The sequence below is a fragment of the Ovis aries genome, chromosome 19 (assembly GCF_016772045.2).
Source record: "Ovis aries strain OAR_USU_Benz2616 breed Rambouillet chromosome 19, ARS-UI_Ramb_v3.0, whole genome shotgun sequence".
NCBI classification, from domain to species: Eukaryota; Metazoa; Chordata; class Mammalia; order Artiodactyla; family Bovidae; genus Ovis; species Ovis aries.
Genome location: NC_056072.1, coordinates 28,899,317 through 28,916,281, shown reverse-complemented (window position 1 = coordinate 28,916,281; position 16,965 = coordinate 28,899,317). Strand labels below are relative to the sequence as shown.

The window sequence follows — 16,965 nt, the reverse complement described above, 5'->3', positions numbered from 1 at the left end:
ATTCCCTCCAAAGAAATCCCAGGGTTGATCTGCTTCAGGATGGACTGGTTGGATCTCCTTGCAGTCCAAGGGACTCTCAAGAGTCTTCTCCAACAACACAGTTCAAAAGCATCAATTCTTCAGCGCTCAGCCTTCTTCACAGTCCAACTCTCACATCCATACATGACTACTGGAAAAACCATAGCCTTGACTAGATGGACCTTTGTTGGCAAAGTAATGTCTCTGCTTTTTAATATGCTATCTAGCTTGGTCATAACTTTCCTTCCAAGGAGTAAGCATCTTTTAATTTCATGGCTGCAATCACCATATGCAGTGATTTTGGAGCCCCCCCAAAATAAAGTCTCACAGTTTCCACTGTTTCCCCATCTATTTCCCATGAAGTGATGGGACCAGATGCCATGATCTTAGTTTTCTGAATGTTGAGCTTGAAGCCAACTTTTTCACTCTCCTCTTTCACTTTCATCAAGAGGCTTTTTAGTTCCTCTTCACTTTCTGCCATAAGGGTGGTGTCATCTGCATATCTGAGGTTTTGATATTTCTCCTGACAATCTTGATTCCAGCTTGTGCTTCTTCCAGCCCAGCGTTTCTTATGATGTACTCTGCATAGAAGTTAAATAAGCAGGTTGACAATATACAGCCTTGCCGTACTCCATTTTTTATTTGGAACCAGTCTGTTGTTCCATGTCCAGTTCTAACTGTTGCTTCCTGATCTGCATATAGGTTTCTCAAGAGGCAGGTCAGGTGAACTTATTACTCTGTCTCAAATCTATGTCAGAAAGCGTGCATTTATGTATATACTACGAGCTCTGTTTTATTGTACTAATTATTACATAAGTTTTATTGAGCACCTGTTGTGAGCTAAGCACTGTGTGAGTTTCTTCGAATGCTTTAAGAAAGGCCCACACAACACCTCTGTGGAGAAGAGCAATACAATCCCAGTTTGCATGGAGGGAAATAAAGGCTCAAGAAAGCTGTGCAAGTTCCCCAAGATCCCTAGTCAGTGAGGTGTAGAGTCAAATTTCAAATCCAGACTCCAAGATTCGCTCTGTAACTTGTTTAGACGCTATGGAGCTGGAGTCATGTTATCTTACGGCTATCTACCAAGTGCCAGGCCCTACCAATGGCCAAGCGGGACAGGGATGTCCCGGCCTGATCGGACGTGTGGGTAGCTGCGCAAGTGAGTGGATAGATGGATAAAAATAAATGACGGGGGAAATGCAAGGGATAATGAGGGAATACAATGAACAGGGGATGGAATGGAAGAGTGAATGAGCGAAATAAGGAAGTAAACGAGGGAATGGAACGGAGTGGGAGAGAATGGGTGAATGGATAGATGGAATGGAGGAGTAAGGGGTTTTGAGGCGGCCCTAAACCAGAAGACCGAGCGCCTAGCTGCCGGCGGGTGGGCAAACGGGCAGCTACTCCACACAGTACGGTAGGCGCGGGCTGCCCCTCCTCGGGCCGGCTCACGCCTCCCCCTCTCTCCCTCCCTCCTCTTCCTCCTCCGTCGCGCGCCCGCCCGCCCGCCCGTCGGCCGCCGGGACCCCAGTCCCCGGCGGGCGGGCGGAGGAGGCGGCCGCCGCGCGCCGCTGCCCTCGCCCCGCCGCCCGGGGCGCCGCGATGCTCAGAGGGGCCCGGTCGCCCGGGGGCCGCCGCCGCCGCGCCGCACCATGAAGCTCCGCAACAAGGCGGCGGCGCTGCTCCTGCTCGCGCTGGCCGCGCTCCTGCTCGCGCTCCTGTCCCTGCGCGCCGGCCGCGCCGCACCCCCAGCGCCCCTCACGCGCCCCGCGTCCGCCCCGCCGCGCCGCGCCGCGCCGGCCCCCGCGCGCCTCCCGGGCTGGAGCGCCCTCCCGGGGGCCGGCCCGAGCGCTCGTCGGCGCCGGCCTCCTCGTCTGCGCCCCCGAGCCGGCCGTCGGGGCGCCGTGAGCCTGAAGAAGTCGGCGAGGTGAGTCGTGGCAGCCCCAGAATCCCATCTGTGGACCCGTGCCTCCCTCCCTCCACCCGTGTCAAGTCCAAGGGAGGCTGTGGGCTGGAGGGACAAACTCCAAGTTCACCCACGGGCTGCCCACTTTTATGTCTTACCTTGCTGGAAATGAAAAATCGTCTTCTTGGAATCCTGTTAACAGCGCAGTGCTAGTCATCACGTACCTTTTTGGAAAGCAAAGTGTCAGGGGAAATGATTGGCATGTTACATTCTTAACTGTCCGGGCAAAACCATATGTTTTCATTTTTCCAAATTTGCGTCCTTTGTTTAATTTCTCAAAAGCCATCGTGATGCAAGAATGCTTTATCTAACTCTCATATTTCACTGGAGATTTTTTTTAAAACCAAAAACTTAGATCTGATTGAGTTGGAAAAGTTAGATTTTTGCTAAGTACTGGCTGTTTCTTATTGATCCTCGAATTGCCCTGTGCTTAGAACAGAAGAGCCACTCTACCTGAGGGTGTTAAAAAGAAGTGTTCTCCTAGGAGGGAGTGATGCGTTGCACGGGAAAGACAGTGGGGGGTTCCTTGTTATTCCTTCTTTTCCAGACTCTTGTATGGTCAGAGTCCTGCAAGGAAAACATCTTAGCCATCAAGATTCTGTTTGATATCCCCTTTCTTTACACATAGCTTAACCCGCCATAGCTTTTCATCAAAGCGTTTTATCTTGGCCTTAGGGTCGCTGGAACGCCTGCAGGTTAGGGATTTGCCTTCATTTCCTTTGTTGTGGAGAGAGCTTTTTAACAATCCCCCCTGTCTTGTAACCGTCTGTTTCCTCTACCCTTTTGAGGCTGTTGATGTTTCTAACTGCCAATTGCAACGTCCACGTTTGCTGGGCTCCCTAATAACTTGAAATGACTGGAAGACTTCTTTTTGACCATAGTGACTAAATCTGGTTTGACGTTTTTACTGTGAGAGAAAAGTCAGGAGACCTCCGTAAGTAGCTGTGTCAGCATTCTCTTCTGCCTGGTAAGAGATGTGTAGATGAGTAGGGATGAGTTTCAGGAGCAAAAATCTATACGATTGTTTTTGAGTACTTGGAACCATTCATAACCTCTTATGAATGTATTTGCTCTTATGAATGTATTTGCTCTGTAAGGATATTTCTGTTAGGAACTAAATAGGGTTTTCTCTTCTAGGTACTAAGGTTTCTTGTAATGGGTTCTAATACAGTTTAACTACAAGGTTGCTGTGATTTGTAAGTTGATAGGACAGCTTGGAAGGTAATAAGACTGGACACCATTTGTCATGGCTAACTTTTTGCAAGGCATAGTGTTAACCTCAGTACGTTAAAAGTCATTGTTAATGCAGGTTATGATTCTTATTACACCATCAGTATAGTGGTTCTCCCAAGGGGCTCTTTGAATCAGCAGCACCAGCTTTACCTGGGGCTTTGTTAGAAATGCAGTCTTACCCCTCCCCTCTTCCACTCCACCCCTAGACCCTCTGAGTAAGAAATCAGGAGGATGAGGTCAGTAATCTGTGTTTTAATAAGCCCTCCTCTTGTTTCTGATGCACACCAAACTTTGAGAGCCTGCTCTAAGTAAGCACTAATCAAGCACTAATATTATCCCCATTTTACAGATGAGGAAAATATTATACAAGGTTTAGCAATTTGTCTCAGTTTCCAACGTGAGGTTAAATATCCCAGCAGTCTGGGTCCAGGTTGAGCCATTTAGTACTAGTACACATGTCAAACACGAGGCTTGCCTGCATTCACTATTTTCCTGAGATTTTTTCTAAAGAAATGTGACCAATTTTTGGAACTGTCTTCATCCTTCAAGGTGTTGGGAACACTGGGGCAGCATCTTCTTGTCTCTATCTGGACAAATTGGCTCTGACTCAGAAGAGATCACGAACAGAATCCAAATGGATGTTTTCAGGAAGGACTATTTCCATGAGCAACAGCACCTCCTGAAGTCATTTTTCTTCTGAACATATCTTGTAGATTATCGTGGAAATCATGGCCAGCACCATAAGAATAAAGAACAAAATTTTCACAGTCAGGAAAGAGTGAAAAACAAAAATGCCACAGGAAGTCTCAGGCTCAAATGCATAAATGTGGAAGTCCTCTGGCAAAGTTGACATTTTCGGGGACTTCTTAAGGTTTCTCTTGCTACCTGGACAGGAATGGTGACAGAAGCAGTAAGGGAGCAGGAGGAAAGATCTTTGCATGGACGCCTTTGTTGCTTTACTAATCCTGCCTGGGTTAAATTTTTGTGGTTTAGGAGGAATTTCATTTTAGGGAGGGAAAAGTAAGCCTCGTATTTTCAGAAAATGAGTGCTTTAATCTCTTGATGTGGCTAGAATCCAGAAGAGATGAAGGCTGCATGCGTGATCTGGTATCTCAGGCCTGGGGAGTAGTCAGCAGAAATGGTGGGGCTGGATGAGACCCAATCCACCACCTGCTGACCATCCTTCCAGGGCTATACTGCTCCCTGCAGGGTCGTGGTGTAAGTGAACTCCTGCCACGTCAGCACAGCAAGCATGGCATTCTCCTTCCACATCTTGTTTTCATTTCAGAGACGTTTCCAGGGATTTGCCTAGTTAGCAGGCAGACCCTACAATTTTATAAGTAGTCATTTGTATGCAATCTGTCCTGTGGTGGGCTCCCCTTTCCATAAATATAAAGCCAGGAGGTGAGGTCTGAGCTTTTAGGTCAAGGGTGGAATCTGAAAACAGACACCACACTCTTAAGTAGCGGTTCCAGGGCACAAGAGAAATGAAATCTTCCTTCTATTTTTTTTAAATTTTTTTTGATGATTTAGACCTGGCTGACTTCCAAAACAAATTTGAGACGACTAACAGTAACTGACACATATACAATAAGGCCATTGAAATACTTATGAAACATGAAAAGTCGTAAAGAGGAGGTGGGAAATAAGTACTGTTTGTCTAAAACTAAGGCCACTATTGTTGTGAGGGATTAAGTGTTCAATTTAGCTCTAAGCTTCCTGGCAGCCATGTCAAAAAGGGAACCATGATGGGCTGTGTTATTTTCTTTGAATGATAAGAGGAAAAGTTTATCAAGAGGGATCATGTTTTTTTTCATGGAACTGAATCCTAAAATGAGAACTTTACATTAGATTTGATTTCAGAAGATTGTCTCTCCAGCTTGCTTCTGAATACCCTTTGAGCCTGCCTACAGAAGAGGAAGTTTAATATAACTGCCCATCAGTGTGATAGGAAAAGAATGTGTCATCTGGAGTCCAGAGGATTGGGTTCTATTCTGGAACCATTTCACCCTAATTTCTATCTCTGTCAAATGAGAGTCAATCCACAGATTTTCTAAGATCTCTTTCAGCTCTGCCATTTGACCGTCCTGTGATGAGATCATCAAGTTCAGCTGCAAAATCCCAGCAAGGACTGTTGCTTAGCCCTTTGTGTTGTGTCTTGCAAAACCACTCTGTTTCTCATTTATTGGCCGTGACCTAGAACTGCTGGTTAGTCAGCCTCCGCCCTCTCCTGAACTTCTATTCTTTGTCTTTTGATTTAGCCTGGATAGTGCTGTTTTCTCTAGAAGCCACAAAAATATGGCTTCTAAGGGAGACGTGGGCTATGTCTAAGCCCCTCTGTGATTTTATACCACGGTCATTCAGCAGATGTTTATTGCGCATGTGTCCTGAGCCAGGTACTCATTGTGCAATGGTAGGTGGAGTTTGGAAGAGGGAGGACAACACAAAAACGCATTACATATTTGGCAGCCTCCACAGCTGCCCCAGTGAGAGGAGGCGAGCATATCTGCTCATCAAGACAGCACTTTCTGCAGTTCCCTTTGGTCTCTGGAGAAGTCTTTTCAAAGGGTTCAAGCCTGAATAAAGGTCTCACTAAAGAGGGATTATGTTATACAGCAAAATGCCAGGTCTGTGGCCAACCTATAATTAACTGGTCACCCCAGAGCACATTACAGATCTCCAGATCTCGAGGACCATCTATGATACTTGGTCACTGTGAGTGCAGATTCTAGTTTCACGTTCATTTTTGTTGATGAGACCCCTCTTTCACCCTCTCCGTGTATTCACTTAGTAAGTCCTCTTGGTTTTATCTCAAAATAGAACCCGAGTCCCACCATTTCTACTGCTTTCACGGTTGCCTCCCAGCTCCTGAACACGGTGGTTTGCCATGGACCGACCACTGCAGTAGCTCTTCTTTGACTTGGGGTGTCCACTCTAGCGCCCTCTACAGTCCATTTTCTATACAGCTGCTGAAATAATCTTAATGTGACAGAAAGTTTGCTGGTTCCAGTCACTAACTTCACATCATACACAGTAAAATTCAGCTTCTTACTGTGGCCTTTGAACCCTATTTCAGGCCCATTTAGCTCTCTGACCTCATCTCCTACCCCTCCCCACTTCACTCACTCTGTTTCAACCACTCTGGCCAGCACTGCTTACTTTTTCCTATGCTGAAATGTTCTTTGCTCCTGTCCTTGTGTGGCTAGCTTCCTCATTTCTTTCAGGTTTACGCTTTCAGGTTTTCGCCTCAGAGGAGTCTTCCCAGCTGGGACCCTGCCCATCATCCTCTACCTCCTTGCTCTCCTGTTTTTTTTGTTTTAATAGCACTCATCATTATATGAAAATACTGCTTTGCTCCTTCGCCCGTCATGCACGCTTCATGTCTTGTTAATCAGTTTACAGCTGGCACCTAGAACAGAGATGAGCGCTCAGTAGGTACTTAGTAAATATTGGCTGAGTGAATGAATGAATGAATGCAGCACCCCCCTTATGCCAGCACTATACTAAGACTTTGCTTCTATTATAAAATTGCATATTACTTAGTAATATGCAAAACAATCTTACACCTTTTAGGGAGGATCTCTAATAGTAACATCCTTTCAAGAGAGGGAATATTTTTCTTTTAATAGGTTTTAATTTTTTTAGAGGGCTTCCCTCATAGCTCAGTTGGTAAATCATCTGCCTGCAGTGAAGGAGACCCAGGTTCAATTCCTGGGTCGGGAAGATCCCCTGGAGAAGGAAATGGCAACCCACTCCAGTATTCTTGCCTGGAGAATTCCATGGACAGAGGAGCCCGTCAGGTCATAGTCCTTGGGGGTCCAAGAGTTGGACACGACTTAGCGACATTTGTGGAAAAATTGGGGAGTATGTAGTCCAGAGGGTTCCCATATATCTTGTACCCAGTTTCCCCTCTGATTAAAATCTGGCACTGGTATGATACATTTGTTGTAATTTACCAAATAATAGCAATATGTTATTACTAATGTTTGGTGTATTTGGATTACCTTAGTTTTTACTTACGGCTCTTTTGCAGTTCCAGGATTTTATCTATGACATCACGTTACATTTAGTTGTGACATCTCTTTGAGCTGTGACAGTTTCTCAGACTTTCCTTCTTTGTTGATGACCTTGAGAGTTCTGAATAGCACTAGTCAGGTATTTTGTAAGCTGCTTCACTATCAGAATGTGTCTGATATTTTACTCAGGGTGACTCTGGGGTTATGAATTATCAGGAGAAAAACCATGGGATATAGTGCCATTTCATCACATCATATCAAGTGTATATGCTATCAACATGAATTAATGTTGGCTTTGGTCGCCTGGCTGAGATAGTGTTTCTAGACTTACTCTTTCCCTGTCTCCATACTGTATTCTTTAGAAGGAAGACACTGCACAGCTGCCACGTAAGGAGTGGGGAGTTGTGTTCCCCCTCCTTGAGGATGGAGCGTGCTTAATCACTCAGCCATGTTCAAGTCTTAGTGACCCCATGGACTGTAGCCCACCAGGCTCCTCTGTATGGGATTCCCCAGGCAAGAATACTGGAGTGGATTGCCATTTCCTTCTCCAGGGAGTATGGAATATCTATATATAATTCATTTGAAATTCTTTTGTGTGGGACATGTTGTGTTTCTTCTCCCCCATTTATTAATTTGTTCAATTATAAATCAGTATAGAATCATCGATATTTTATACTTTGAGTTACGCTGCATCATGACCTTATTTTGTTGTTGAAATTATTTCAGTTCAAGTCATTAGTAGCTTTTACAGTTGGCTGCTGTGCCCTTTAGACATGCTCCCATCCCTGTGCTTTCGTTTTTTGTTTTCGTTCTTGTCTTTCTGGGCACTTTCTTACTCTCTGGCACTATAAGAGCTGCAGGCTCACCTCCTGTATTTCCTGCTTCAGTCATAAAATCAGTCATTTCTTCTAGGAGACCTGATTTCTCTCACTGGAAAATGGTATTAGAAGCCAAGATTTGGGTACTTAATATGTTTGCTGCTACTGGGGCGTCATTTCATTTAGCCTTCACAGCTGAGAGAGCCAAACACATATGTGTGTAATAACCGATGTATGTACATCTACTTATAAAATTTTCCATGCATGACCATCTCTGTGTAAGTTAAACATGGATTTATACTTAATGTCTCCAACTGTAATCTGCTACCACATGGATCATTCTAACCTCTTTTCCTTGATTCTCTGGGAAAGGGAGTGTTTTTATATCCTAGAAGCACCAGCGAAAGTTTTCTCCCATCTTATTGGCTTTATTTGGTTTAAATGCCTACAGTATGGATGAGGCTATGGAAAGGAATAGAGGGATGAGATGGGATTAGCTAATTGATGTAAACCAAGCGAGGTTCACCACTTAAGTTAGGGATGAGGCCAAATATGCCTGAACCATGGGGTGGAGATAAAGTAATAGACGTTGTGGTTGGCACCTGACCTCTATTTTCCCATCCCACCCCCAGTTTGACAGTGAGGTGTACCTCCAGGCAATGGTCTAAACCTACCATGACATCCCTATCCATGCCATAGTGTAATCTTTGTATATCTAGGATCAAGATATAATTTCATTTCTCTGGCAATAGTTACTGGTCTTACAGGTGTTACATGACCCAAGCTGGCCTGATCAGCCGGAAGAGAAAGACTTATGTTAGTGGACAAAAGACTTTATTGTCTAGATATGAACAAGATAATAAACAGTCCCAGGTGTCACTGCCATCCTCAGAAAACCAGCCTTGACTGAAGTCATCACTCTGGGCAGTAGAGAAAGATAGAGACTGTGGATCCTTGTGGACAGTGCTGAACCCTGAGAACCACAGCTCTGGAGGCCTGACCCATCTTGAACCCTCCCGTTGTATGCTGCAGTTGAGATTTCCGTTATTTGCCACCAAAATCCTCTCCCGCCCTGCCATGGTGTGCCATACGTGGTATCCTGCTTCCCTGACCAGGGGTCAAACCTGCATACCCTGCGCTGGAAGTGCAGAGAGTCTTAATCACTGGACTGCCAGGGAAGTCCCTAAACTCCTTTTAATGGAACTAGGTGGTACTTTCAGAGAAGGCAATGGCACCCCACTCCAGTACTCTTGCCTGGAAAATCCCACGGATGGAGGAGCCTGGTGGGCTGCAGTCCATGGGGTCGCTAAGAGACGGAGATGACTGAGCGACTTCACTTTCACTTTTCTGCATTGGAGAAGGAAATGGCAACCCACTCCAGTGTTCTTGCCTGGAGAATCCCAGGGATGGAGGAGCCTGGTGGGCTGCTGCCTCTGGGGTCGCACAGAGTCGGACACGACTGAAGCAATTTAGCAGCAGAAGCAGTAGAAGCAGCAGATGGTTCTTTACGTCAAAACCTAAGTGCTATTGATGATGAAAAAAAGGAACAGCTATAGGGCCACCCAGGAAATGAAGGTCCGTTACACCCTGGAGCTGCCATCCTGTGTCCTTGACCTTGTCCCAGGCAGCAGGTGATTTTGAGATATGCCAAATTAGAGCCTTTAGGGGGTGGGGGATTTAAAACATTGCAATCAGAGAGACAGGATAAGGGAAAAGTATTTCTAGTGGCTGGAACTGCATGATAGGAAACTCAGGGACTAGCAGCTCTGTCTCTGGCATGGAGAAACCTGGGGAGTTCATGGACCCAGGATGACAAGGAGAGTTGAGAAGCAATGCCAAGCAACTGGGGTAGGAGTGGGGTGGGTGCTGACATAGTTCCCAAGGCCAGCTTCTGCCCTCTGCTGGCTGTTCTGGCCCATCGTGTCTGATTCTTTGTGACCCCATAGACTATAGCCCGTGGGCTCCTCTGTCCATGGAATTCTCCAGGCAAGAATACTTGAGTGGGTTGCCATTTCCTCCTCCAGGAGATCTTCCCAACCCAGGGATCAAAAACAGATCTCTTGCGTCTCCTGCAGTAGCAAGCAGTCTTCACCACTGTGCCTCTTGGAAGCCCTAATCTCTGTCCTAACTTCCGTGAATTGAGTTTCTGTCACTCACCACCAAAGAATTCTGACTGACGTAGACATGTCGCACCTGACTTTACCACTTTAGAAAGTTTCATGACTGGTGGCCATATTGACACTTATCCTCCTAGAAACTCACAAGAGAGATTCCTTGGAGGAACCTTTGAGAACAGATTTGTTTTCTTTGGAAATACTTCTCTTCATGATACAATTTACTGTAAGAAAATAAGAGGTAACGTTTTTTGTTACATCTGTCTTGTGGGTGTGTGTGTGCTCAGTCGTGTGCAACTCTTTGTGGTCCCACAGACTATAGTCCACCAGGCTCTTCTGTGCATGGAATTCTCCAGGCAAGAATACTGGAGTGGGTTGCCATTTCCTATTCCAGGGGATCTTCCCAACCCAGGGATCGAGCACGCATCTCTTTCATCCCCTGCATTGGCAGACAGATTTTTTACCACCAGCACCACCTCTTATCACCATTTAAAATGCTTTTTCAAAAAAGAAAATAAGAGGCAGACTTGAAGGTGGAATTCATGTTCCTCTCTAGAACTTGCCCAGCACTTGATATATTTTATATCATAAAATTTTGACAACTGCCCCAGAAAGAAGAGTTTCTTGATTTGATTCCTTTATTTGGATTCCGTGCTATTTTGGCAGCCAAGAGCAGCTGTGGTGTGTTTGAGGGTGATCTTTAGATGCCTGCTTCCCCCCGACCTCTTTTAGCAACACAGAAGACTGTCATCTTCTGATAAATACTCAAAGCCGTACAATTTAGAGTCCAAGCTTTCCATACATAGGAGGCAATGGACAACAGGTAATTTAAAATGCAATTTCCTTATATATGAGAGAAAATTGAGGTCCAAAGAGCTAAAATAATAATAATGCTCTGAAGATCCAAGCACAGGCCTAGCTCATGGTGATCCCTCAGCCTGTGACGTGCTGTTCTGGGTACTATTCTCATCCTGGTTGCTTTATTATTTAGAAACTGAATCCTAACTAGATCCAGCTGACTGGCTGTGTAGCTTTGAATGAGTCAGTGCTCCTCAGCAAATCTAGGCTTTCTCCTAAGTTCAAGGAGGAAATGAAACAATGTGAGTCAAATGCTGGCACGGAACCTGCAACACGAGAAGCTCTCAGCAAATGTTAACCAGAGCTAAGATGTGGATTCAGGCAGGGTTTTCGCTGGGTTTTGTCTTGAGGAAATGCAGACAGCCTCTGTATATAGCGAATGCTATCCTAACACAGTGACCTGGTCCTTAGTAAAAGCTGGGGAAATAGATGGGACAGGACCCTTTTAACTGTCTCTGGTAGAGTTGGGAGATTTTTCTGGAGAATTTGAGAACCCAAAAGTCTGGCCATCTATAGCTTTGACTTCTGCTCAAGGGCAGAAAAACTATTGTTTCTGAGCTTAGAAAAGCAGAGTGAAAAGTTTGCAGAAATTAGGCAGTGTCTTCAGGAACCAAAATGCAGGATTTTGTCCACAGACACTGCTCTTCAGGAGCCTGTGTCTCTGCTTGGACCTTGCTCTGCTTTCTCTCCTCTCAATTTTGTGGGAATTACAAGGAGCCAGTTGTTTGACGCTGCTCCAAAGTAACAGGCCTTATTGTTCAAGTATCAAATATCATCCCTCAGGAGAAATGGGGTAATGGACTTTGATGTTAAAGTCTAAGAAGTTTAAAAAGTGTGCAAACATTACAAACCTGATTTGCAATAATTGAGTATTGATACTTAAGTTTTTTGCTGCTCCGCCTCCCATTTGGGGCATGGGTATAAAGGATTTGAAGAAAAATGAAGGCTTCTGATGCATCTAAGTTAATATTTAATAATAGTGATGATGATAACGAATATTTATTGATGACTTAAAACATTCCAGGTACTATAGAAAGCATTTTGCCACATTATTTCATTTAATCTTAATAACAATCTAAGAGATGGGTACTGATATTGGATAGGCAGTATTTTTTTTAGTTAGAAGATGGAATCCCAGCTCCTCAGCTTAATCATAATCATATCACTTACTCATAAAAAGGGATTTACTAGCTCATAAAATTGTGAGATCAATTAAAACTGCAAAGGAGATCAAGCTCAGTCACAGGTGTATCCAGGACGTCTGTCTTGTCTTGCTTGGTCAGTCACTCCGTCGTGTCTGACTCTTTGTGGCCCTTTGGAGTGTAGCCTAGGCTCCTCTGTCCATGGGATTTTTCAGACAAGAATATTGGAGTGGGTTGCCATTTCCTACTTCAGGGGATCTTCCCAACCCAGGGATGGAACCCATATTTCCTGTGTCTCCTGCGTGGCAGGCAGATTCTTTATCCACTGAGCCATCCGGGAAGCCCATCTGACCATCTTGCCTCATTTTCTAGCTCTGCTTCCTTCTGTGTGGGCCACACTTGTCGGTCAGTTTTTTTTCTGTGTGATAGTTCCAACGGATCTGGACTTGTGTCCTCCTCCTTTAGTAACCTTGAAGGGAAAGACTCCATCTAGCAAGAGTCCCAGGTCTGCCTCCGCTGCTCTGGTTTGGATCCCATGCGCACCCGATCCCTGATGGCCTCACCTGGTGGGGGGATATTTCAGCCCATCCCAACCTCATGGACTGAGAACTGAGGTTCCCCCCAAAGAAAACTGAGATGTCCTTAGCAGAAACACCTGGAAGTGGATACTAGTAAGAAACACCAAAACCAAAAGCAGAGAACCACTGGAATCAATAAGCCCATTTTACAGATGGAAAACCTGAGGGTTAGAGATGGTGAAAGTGTTGGCCCAAGAGATGGAACAGCCAAGTCACAGACCTAGAATTTGAAGCCAGGTCTATGTGCAACTAGATCTGTATTGCTTTTTAAAAAAAACTATCAAGGAAGGGTATTTATTGGTTCACATAACTTAAAAGTCCAGTGTATATACTAGCTTCAGACATGATTTGATCTTTGCTTACAACCATACTGTATTTGAGAACATATCTTGAAATTTGAACTGTTTGCTTGCTTTCCAGAATCCCGTTGAAGAAGATACCTTTAATGAAATCTCTTTTCTTTTAACTTTGAAAATTTTTTAAATTTATAAGGGAAAAAGCAGATTATAAAAGTTATCTTAATGCCTTCTATGTATTTACATATTTATAAACACATACCCACATATATTGGTTATATCTCTGGAAGGTGGTATCTGCCTGTGTGCTCAGTCATGTCCAACTCTTTGCAACCCCGTGTACTGTAGCCTGCCAGGCTCCTATGTCCATGGAATTTTCTAGGCAAGAATACTAGGGTGGGTCACCATTTCCTCTTCCAGGGGATCTTCCTGACCCAGGGATTGGACCCGCGTCTCTTGCATGTCCTACATTGGCAGGCGGATTCTTTATTACTGCACCACCTGGAAAGTGGTATACCAGAATGTTAACAGAGGTTATCAAATTGGGTACCCCTTCTTTTGCTTGTCTATATTTTGCTTTTTTCTATGCTAAATGTATGCATTACTTGCATATTGATAAGACAATTTAAAGTATATTAATTATCATAAAAATTAAAAATCCCTTATTGGCCTGAGGCATAAGAAGATGGAAATTAGTTGGGGAAACTACTTTTCCTTCCTTTAGGTCCCTCATGCTCTTTCTTGAGGAATGAAATAGAGGTGCCCATTCATGGAATATATAATCCACACTCTTCCCCCTCATGTTTCACCAGACATTTATTTCAAACCAGCGCTGCCGGTTCATATTTTAAAAATCTCAATAACATCGTAATTTGAAAAGAAAAGGGAGATGGAGAAATAGAATTCCCTGTGTGTCAGGAACAATCATAAGGGGGAAAACTGAAATGAGAATTAGTCCAGGCAGTGTCCTAAAATTTTAGAAGAAGAATTATGAACGCAATTGTGTATAACCTCAGCTAAGGACAAGTGGCGAATGTAGACAGCATATTAAAAAGCAGAGACATTAGTTTGCCAGCAAAGGTCTGTATGGTCAAAGCTGTGGTTTTTCCAGTAGTCATGTATAGATGTGAGAATTGGACCATAAAGAAGGCTGAGCACCAAAGGATTGATGCTTTTGAACTGTGGTGTTGGAGAAGACTCTTGAGAGTTCCTTGGACTGCAAGGAGATCCAACCAGTCAAACCTAAAGGAAATCAGTCCTGAATATTCATTGGAAGGACTGATCTGAAGCTGAAGCTCCAATACTTTGGCCACCTGATGTGAAGATCTGACTCATTAGAATGGATCCTGATGCTGGGAAGGACTGGAGAAGGCAATGGCTCCCCACTCCAGTACTCTTGCCTGGAAAATCTCATGGACAGAGGGGCCTGGTAGGCTTTAGTCCATGGGGTCGCGAAGAGTCGGACACGACTGAGCGACTTCACTTTGACTTTTCACTTTTGTGCATTGCAGAAGGAAATGGCAACCCACTCCAGTGTTCTTACCTAGAGAATCCCAGGGATGGGGGAGCCTAGGGGGCTGCCGTCTATGGGGTCGCACAGAATGGGACATGACTGAAGCGACTTAGCAGCAGCAGCAGCAGGAAGAAAAGGGGATGACAGAGGGCGATATGGTTGGCTGGCATCACCGACTCAATGGACATGAGTTTGAGCAAGGTCTGGGAGATGGTGAAGGACAGGGAAGCCTGGTGTGCTGCAGTCCATGGGGCTGCAAAGAATTGGACGCAACTGAGCAACAACAAAGGGTGAGTGGATAGATTACGGAGGAAGAGATGGTGCAGGTATGCTATGGGAGTCACACCTGGCGGGGCTGTAGTGGGCACTGAAATCCAGTTCACCTTCAGATCACTGAATCAGGAGCACGAAGTAAAGATAAAGGCTTATGTGCCTAGAGGGGGTTTCTTTTCTGACTCACCTGTATGTGGTCCCATATACATCATAATAACGAAAAGCAAGGCTTCTTAAGTCTTGAGTTTGAATCCTGACTCTGCTACTTCCTAATCATAAGCCGTGTATATGTGTACGACGATGGTGAAAACCAGACATACACACTTACAAAATCACCAAGTTTGGGCCTTGACACCTATTGTTCTTTAGAGCTAGACTTTGTTTAGGAACACAGCCATGTTTCAAATGTCGTGATCCAAGCAAAATATGAATTATTAATAATTGGATTCGCTTATCAAATGATTGTATTAAGCCTCCCCCTCATAGCAGATATTTTTGCATTGTTTCAACACTGATCATGTAATGCAGGGACTTCAAGGCAAATGTCAGCTTTTCTGTCTGTCTTGGAAGATTAAAGACTGTTGATTTAACTCCAAACCATGGGTCATTAAAAGTGATTTAGCTGTTAGCACAGTCCTGAGCGTCATGTCTGGGTTGCTAAGTAAAGGCTCTACTCACAGCTTCAGTGTGGAAATTTTTTGTCAGGGGTTTTATGTGTTCCCAGACCTGTAGTTTGCAAGGAACTTCATTCGTGTCTCTGGCTGCCAACACTTAACATGGATATAATCACCCATCACCAGACTCTTTTGCTAGGAGCTAAATCAAGGTATTTCCACTTTTTTCAACTGCCACTGTGGCCTCATTTGCAAATCTCCATGTTCAAATAGCCATGGCTTCATCTTAAAAGAGATTCCACTGGGACAGGGGTAGGAAGAAGAGCATTCTACAGGTCAGGTCTTCCCTAGGGTGAGCATGTTCAACTCACATCTTAAAATTTGTCTGTTTCCTTTCCTTCCCACCTCCCCCCTCAAATTTCTGTTTCCCTCCCTATTATAACTAGACACCAACAGTACTGGTTCAGGCTGTGATTTTCTGTCCAGCTCACACTGCCAGTCCATATCATAGCATCAGGTTTACCTGAGTTAATTTAGCCTGTCAGTTAAGAAGCCCTGATAACAGGGGTAGCAGGAGACAGCAGGAAAGAGGGTCTGAGTAGAAGCAATTACTCGCGTTAATAATTCAGTGTGTTTTGCAGTAATAGGCTTCAAAGTAAATAGCACTACACATAAATGCCGTATTTCATTATTTATACACTCCAGAAATTGAAGTTTAATTAAGTCACACGCTTGAGACTTTTAAGCAATTAAGGAGACACTCGTCTCCAGCAGTGAGGAGGAGGTAGTTGAGCCTTCTCTGTTGTTCTGAGCATCATTTTTCATTGGATCACAGGGCGGGCATAAACCAGGACAATGAGGGTGGCATTTTCCAAACCTCAGTCATTCCTACATCAGCATCATGGTTTTCAAGAGTATACTGCTGTATGCTAACTGGAAAAGAAAAAAAAAACTTAAATCTATCCTTTTTATAAATGTGTGCCTTTGTGTATTTATTTAATAGCAGCTTTATTGCAATATAATTCAAATACCCTTAAAAGGTATACAATGTGGAGATTTTTAGTTTACTCACAGAGTTGTGCAACCATCCCTGATATCCAGTTTCAGAACAGTTTCATCACTCGGAAAAGAAACCCTATACCCATGAAACAGTCACTCCCCCTTCGCCCCTTCTGTGAGTCCCTGGTAACCACTGAGCTGCCTTATGTCTCCATGGATTTTCCTATCCTGGACTTTTTGTACATTTGGAATCATGCAACATGTAGTCTTTTATATTTTCATAAACTATTTTAAAGGTTCTAATATGTTGACAGATGCGTCAGTGCTCCATTCCTTTTTATTGCCACATAATATCCCTTTATATGGGTACACGGCATTTTGTTTATTCATTCATCAATTGATGGACACTTGGGTTGGACTTTTTGGCTATTGTAAATAATGCTGCTAGGAACATTTACAAATGTACATGTTTTTGTGAGGACAGTTGTTTTCATTTCTCCTGGGTGGATACCTGGCAGTAGAATCAC

General features: G+C 44.2%; 1 protein-coding gene across 1 annotated transcript in view; it reads left to right on the top strand.

Annotated features, from left to right (window-relative positions):
• The first annotated feature begins 1,547 nt into the window (after positions 1-1,547).
• The window catches only part of GXYLT2 (glucoside xylosyltransferase 2), an 82,745-nt gene continuing 67,327 nt past the window's right edge, over positions 1,548-16,965 (top strand). Inside the window, exon 1 of the mRNA XM_027958163.3 lies at positions 1,548-1,945. Coding sequence (XP_027813964.1) covers positions 1,671-1,945 — 275 coding nt within the window. The 5' untranslated portion in view covers positions 1,548-1,670. The remainder of the gene's footprint in view (positions 1,946-16,965) is intronic.